The sequence below is a fragment of the Panthera leo genome, chromosome B3, assembly GCF_018350215.1.
Source record: "Panthera leo isolate Ple1 chromosome B3, P.leo_Ple1_pat1.1, whole genome shotgun sequence".
In the NCBI taxonomy this organism is placed as follows: domain Eukaryota; kingdom Metazoa; phylum Chordata; class Mammalia; order Carnivora; family Felidae; genus Panthera; species Panthera leo.
Genome location: NC_056684.1, coordinates 103,548,041 through 103,554,644, shown reverse-complemented (window position 1 = coordinate 103,554,644; position 6,604 = coordinate 103,548,041). Strand labels below are relative to the sequence as shown.

The following is a 6,604-nucleotide window of genomic DNA, read 5'->3' as shown; positions in this document are numbered from 1 at the left end:
CTCCAAAACCTTAATAAATCTGTTACTTACCTCAAAATCTAATTACCCAGACTACTAATTAGGTGAAAATGATTACTGGAAATGACTTCAAATGTGGAGTCATAGCAGTTGAGCAGTTTTCTCAACTTTGTCGATTAGTAAGTTCGTATTTTAGATGTTAAATGCACTGACATTTTAGGTTCACAGCAGTTAAAAGTGGTAAAAAAGCGAAGATAATTAAAATTTGCCTTGGAAAGGCAACAGTCTGGGGAGAGGTAGATTTCTTGAATTGTTTCTTTGTTTCTCACCAATGGGCTTTGTTATCAGCATTATTTATTTAGCCAAAGAGTTCTTTGTCTCTGCAAATGGCCCCAATCAAGTTTTGTTTGAGACAATTAGCTAGTGCCAGCCAATGAGTCCTATGCAAATGTAGGGATAGGAATGCAATGTGTGCATTTGAAGGAGCGGGGTTTTGTTCTTGGGGGGGGGGGGGGGGAGGCAGATTGTAATTGCTTTCTTCTGGTACTTTTTTTTTTTTTTTCTTTAAGTTTAGTGTGGGGGTGGGGAAGACAGGTTTATCTGGTCTCTCTCCATCCCCTCTAGTTCCACAGCAGCTGGGGGCGGGGGTGAGGGGTGGGTTGCAAGTCCTTTAAAAGCCTCTACCTTGCACAGCCCAGGCTCTTTCTAAGTTAGTGGTGGAACGTGGGAGAGCTGCCGCCTGCGAAGCAGTAAACCAGCACCTCTGTTTGTTTGTTTGCTTTGCCCATAGTTCAACCGCTCCCAACCCACACACTAAGGACCCTGAATCTGTCCACCCCCAGCGAAGCGAGACCTTCTGGCTGGGTCCCCCCGATTTGGGCCGATTTTGCGCCTCCAAACAACCTTAGCATGATGTCTTATCTTAAGCAACCGCCTTACGCAGTCAATGGACTGAGTCTGACCACTTCGGGCATGGACTTGCTGCACCCCTCGGTGGGCTACCCGGGTAAGTGAGCCTCGCGGCACTCCTGCCTCACCTTTCTCCAGGCCCGCCCCTCGGATTGTGACGCCCTTTCCCCCGGAGCCCTGGGGCCGGCGGTCGCGCTGCCCCCACCCCAGCTCCAGGCGAGGTCCCCACTGGGTTTTCCTTCGAAAAAGCAGCTCAGGGCCACAGGGCGTTTACCAGCCGGAGGGGAGGATAGGGGCTGGAGGGAGTAGGTGGATCCTGCAACACTGGGGGAAACCCACACCGCTTTATTCTTAATTGGAGTGATTGGGGGACACACTTCGGAGCCGGGTGAGGAAGGTTCCTGCCTCCGCCCGTATCTCGAATCCCAGTTCCTCGAAGGACCCTCTTCGAGAAGCTGGGTTTCTCCTCGTAAATTCTCCGGGCCAATCCTGGGGCCTCCCCTGTGACCTCCAGGCCCCATGCCTCTAAGCCCTAAAGGTGTTACTTACCCTGGGTATGGGTGCTTTCCTTTCCGGTCAGATCTGTTTTTTAAAATCCTCGTAGAAGTAGGAAATATGCCCCCATTTTAAAGATGGAGGAACAAAGGCCCTCAAAACCAGAGTCTCGAGCAGGATCGAGATTTCACCCCATCAATCCGAACTGCGGGTCCTCGGGGATCCCTTGACTTCACGGAATGGATTTTTTGTTTGTGTTGTGGCTTAGGGGTTGCTTCTGTGGGAGTTTAGGATTTTGGGCTTCCTTTTATTTCATTTGTTACCTATGGAAGGGTCGCTCTGGCTGGAGCGATCTCCGACGTCAAAAGTGGGGGCTCCCCTGGAAAGGACAGTGCTTGTCTGGGGACCGAGTGTCGGCTCCGGGTCCGGGGAGGGGGTGGGGAGAACACTGGTAGGCTCTGGGTTGAAGGGCTGGGAGGACAAGGGAAGTGCCGGGAGTGGGGGTCGGGGGAGTCGGAGCGCCCGCAGAGACCCCTATGACTGAGAAACTGCTCCCCCACCCTAAAGGGCCCTGGGCTTCTTGTCCCGCAGCCACTCCCCGGAAGCAACGCCGGGAGAGGACGACGTTCACACGGGCGCAGCTAGACGTGCTGGAAGCTCTATTTGCTAAGACCCGGTACCCAGACATCTTCATGCGGGAGGAGGTGGCGCTGAAAATCAACTTGCCCGAGTCCAGGGTGCAGGTAGGGCAGATGTAGATAGAACCGTCCTTCCTGACCGTGCCACTCCTCCCCTGAGCTCGGTGTATGTTGAGGACCCGGCAGAGTCCCAGGTCTTAGAAAGTGTGAAAGGAAGGCTGGAAATTCAGCCCTCCATTGGAGGCCAGTACACTCTTCTTCTAAGGCTCCTTGGGCCTGATTACTCCTCTTGCCCCTTTCTGCACCCCCACCCCACCCTAGGGGTGAGTCTCTGCATGAGTCTCCCGACCTAGGTTGTAAGGGAAGACTGGAGATTTTGCTGCAGTGATAAAGCACAGTCCTAGAGCTTTCGGGTCCCCAGCCAACAGAGGCCTAGTCTTGGCAGATTTCAAGGGCAGTCACTTAATATTTTAATACTTCCCTTTCCCCGTGTGGAAATCCTACCCCATTCTCATCTACTTTTAGAGGTGAAAGGAGCTTAGCTCCTGTATAGCCCCAATATTTTTACAGGTGAAGAAATGGAGTAAATGACTTGCTCAAGGTCACATGTCAGTTTGGCGATAGAGCCAAGCCGCAGAAGCACTGGTGCTCTTAACAAAGAAATTACACAGTAATAGTGTTTTCTTTAACTTCTTAGGGTGTAGACAGAATTTGCTAGCTCTGAGCCATCTCGCAGATAAAATATCAAGGCAACATCCTCAGTGACATCCCCCCCTCCCCTTAACTTGACCTTAAGCTGGAGAGGGAAAGTAAACTCCAAATTTCCTCAAACACAAGCCCCATATAGAGTTCTCTGGAAATAATGTTTAGCACCTAAACACACACACACACACACACACACACACACACACACACACACACCCCTGGGACTCCCCTTTAGCCAGGACATATCAATGTGACCTGCAGATCAGACAAGAGACTTTACAAAGTAGGACGGAGGAATTTAGCACTTGGGGGGCTTGAACTCAAGTCTTCACTGCAAGAAAGTAAGTGGCTCTGAGTGGTTGGTGGTGATATGCTCAGCTTTGGTGGCACAGTTAACACACCCATATGTAGAGCTCATTCGAGAAAACCACGGAGGACGTGTTGCTCAGAAAATGCCTGTAGTTTTCTCTCAAAGGGTGGTAATTTCTTTGATAGGCCCCCTCCCACAGCAAATACTGTTCCTTCATTGCAGAACATGAACAGGGCTGGTAAAGACAGTCTTCACAGTTGCAGGCAGACCCTTAAATTGACAAGCCAGTGAACATAGCCCAGGACACTGAATCTGTGTGCTGAGTGGCACCACCCTGAAGGTAAAGACTCCAGTATCAGACCTGAGACTAGCAGAGAAGTCTGTGCTTAAGCTCAAAGCTGAGTACGTACAAAACATTCCACTTACCATAAAGACAGTTTCAGCAAACAGTGGCTTTCAGACCTCCTTCAACAGGAACGCTTCTCCTTGGAGTTCTCTTTTGTAAGTGAGCCTTTTTAGGAGAGAAGGAAAAAAAAATAGAGTGATGGAACCACCTCCATATTAAAAGTTATTCCCCCAGAAGATGGACTGTAAACTTTGAATTTAGGCTGTTCTTGTTGTTAAGTAACAACAGAATTGTTATCCCTCGCTTTGCTTGTGTTTTGCTCCAAAAGACATAGAAACATGGAATTCCACTGTAAGAGTGTTCCACAATACTGCTGGGTCTATGTGCATGTGTGTATTTAAGGTGAAATACGAGATAGGAAAATGAGAGGGAGAATTTTTAGCCATATGATTTATGATTCTGGGCTGAGAGTCCAGGCTTTAAGACAGCCTCCCCACTTTCTTAATTCCAGGGGTATATATGAAAGCACCACAAAATGGGTTTTCAGTGGCAGGAGAGATTGTCTGCTTAGCTCATCTGTCCATGGAGAGCATATTTATAATCTGGAAGCCACTCTTGTCCTTGAAACCACGTTAAAGAAATTTCTTTCCCTTTCAAGGTATGGTTTAAGAATCGAAGAGCTAAGTGCCGCCAACAGCAGCAGCAGCAACAGAATGGAGGTCAAAACAAAGTGAGACCTGCCAAAAAGAAGACCTCTCCAGCCCGGGAAGTGAGTTCAGAGAGTGGAACGAGTGGCCAATTCACTCCCCCCTCTAGCACCTCAGTCCCGGCCATTTCCAGCAGCAGTGCTCCCGTGTCTATCTGGAGCCCAGCTTCCATCTCCCCACTGTCAGATCCCTTGTCCACCTCCTCTTCCTGCATGCAGAGGTCCTATCCCATGACCTATACTCAGGCTTCAGGTTATAGTCAAGGATATGCTGGCTCAACTTCCTACTTTGGGGGCATGGACTGTGGATCTTATTTGACCCCTATGCATCACCAGCTTCCTGGACCAGGGGCCACACTCAGCCCCATGGGTACCAATGCAGTCACCAGCCATCTCAATCAGTCCCCAGCTTCTCTTTCCACCCAGGGATATGGAGCTTCAAGCTTGGGTTTTAACTCAACCACTGATTGTTTGGATTATAAGGACCAAACTGCCTCCTGGAAGCTTAACTTCAATGCTGACTGCTTGGATTATAAAGATCAGACATCCTCGTGGAAATTCCAGGTTTTGTGAAGATCCGTAGAACCTTTTTGTGGGTGATTTTTAAATATACTGGGCTGGACATTCCAGTTTTAGCCAGGCATTGGTTAAAAGAGTTAGATGGGATGATGCTCAGACTCATCTTCTGATCAATGATCCGAGAGGCATAGAAGGAAAAATGAAGGGCCTTACAGGGGCCCACCAACCAGCAACCTGAAATGGACAGACCAGTCTACTTAAGATCCTGTCATAGTTTTAGGTCATTGGTTTTCCTGATCTGCAAAGTGATCAAAAGCATTCTAGCCATGTGCAACCAAACACCACCAAAAATAAAACTAAATTGTGAGGGAAAGGAGGGAAGGACATAGCCTTCTTAAGCAGAGGTGTTCCAATGTTTTAGCCAATCCGTGGTTGAATCTTAGGAATGGACAGTGTCTCAAGCTCACTCACGTTTCATGACCAACTGGTAGTTGGCACTGAAAAACTTTTCAGGGCTGTGTGAATTGTGCGACTGATTGTCCTAGATGCACTACTTTATTTAAAAAATAATGTTCATAAGGAGTCAATATGTAGTTTAAGAGACAATCAGTGTGTGTCTTATATAAATGGTACATCTGTGGTTTTTAATCTGTGCTAGACTTCAAAACTGTGATCTCCTGTTATTGTATGCAACCTTGAACTCCACCTCTGCAGGGGTTCTTCTGTGATTAAATAGGTTATAATTATAAGCAAATTCAGAGCAACTGAGTACTTATCTAAAAAGATTACCTTTGGCTGGAGGTGAGCTGCACTGAAACTTTACAACAAAATGTCTCTGGACAAGGAGAGTGAGAGAAGAGAAACAGAAGGACACTAATTCATCTGTAATTTACTGTTGGTAAGCCTAGCAGTAAAGAGACATTGGTCAATTGCTCTGACCCTGATGAATTTATAGACTGAGATCATTGTCGTTTATGCTTGCAGATGTTAACTGGAAAAGTTATATATGCATAAACCTTTTCTTCCTGGATTTGGCAGATATGTATAATTATATTAAAATGGTTCTAGCACAATATTGGGTCCAGTTTAATTTTATGCCACTATTTATGGATGAGAAGCCCATATTCAGCCTCTCCTTCCCTAAACATATTTTATTGAGGTCAGAGAGGAAATCCATAAACTCTATTTAAAAAGCATTTTTGGCTTTATCAATGGATGAACTAGATACGAGTGACTGTGGCATGTCAACTTTGTGTGACTTCCATCAGAACTGCTCTGGAATAGAATATAGGGAGCCTAACAATCATTAGGATCTTGCTCTCCTTGCCGCATACCATAGTGATTTCTTAGGCACTTTATTGGTACCTTTTAACATAGCTCATTTCTTTTTTAGCGAGAAAGGGAGAACTGTAGTACCTCGGAGAAAATGGGAATGACAAGAATTCCTTGTTTTTATTCTCTCATTTAAGGGGATTTTTTATTTTTTAACTTCCAAAAAAATCTGAGGTGAACATGAGAGGGAATGTAATCAGAATCTGAAAGCAGTTCAGGCAGAAATGATTTCTGAACAAAAGAGTTCCAGAAAAGTTTTAAAACCTATAATTTCAGTGGTTGAACATAAGGCACCCTGGTCAGTTTTGTTTTTGTTTTGTTTAAAAGAAAGTGCTGAGGAAAAGAAAATAGGTCCCTTCTGAGTTCTACTTGCATTTTGTGAACCAATCACCAGAAAAGACAAATGGGCCAATGGTCATGGTGCTCCTCAGGTAAAAGCAGGATTTAATTTTAAACTCTTTATGTTCTTAAATTTGACCCAAATTAAGTGACTCTTGACTAACTTTTTAAATGACTTTAGTAGTTGCAACCATTTTGTTTTCTAGCTAATTTTTCTGTCCCTGGCCGTGCATGCTCTCTTGAACCCTACGTAATCTTGCCTAATAAGTAAATTGGTTTTGTTTTACTGCTAAAGGAAATGCAATAGTTAACCAGAAGCAACGGAGGCAAAACTTCATGGCAAGATT

The 6,604-nt window shown here is 45.9% G+C and overlaps 1 protein-coding gene across 1 annotated transcript; it reads left to right on the top strand.

Moving 5' to 3' along the window:
- Nucleotides 1-720: 720 nt before the first annotated feature.
- OTX2 (orthodenticle homeobox 2) lies at nt 721-5,602 on the top strand. The gene is made up of 3 exons (XM_042940639.1): nt 721-964; nt 1,954-2,105; nt 4,020-5,602. The coding sequence occupies exons 1-3, from the start codon at nt 868-870 to the stop codon at nt 4,638-4,640; spliced, it is 870 nt and encodes a 289-aa protein (XP_042796573.1). The 5' UTR covers nt 721-867; the 3' UTR covers nt 4,641-5,602.
- The last annotated feature ends 1,002 nt before the right edge of the window (nt 5,603-6,604 follow it).

Bases quoted from the DNA above. Each gene is read 5' to 3' on its own strand.
- OTX2 (XM_042940639.1), top strand. From the start codon at position 868: ATGATGTCTTATCTTAAGCAACCGCCTTACGCAGTCAATGGACTGAGT. The intron at 965-1,953 runs GTAAGTGAGCCT...CTTGTCCCGCAG, and splicing joins CCCCTCGGTGGGCTACCCGG to CCACTCCCCGGAAGCAACGC. The intron at 2,106-4,019 runs GTAGGGCAGATG...TTCCCTTTCAAG, and splicing joins TGCCCGAGTCCAGGGTGCAG to GTATGGTTTAAGAATCGAAG.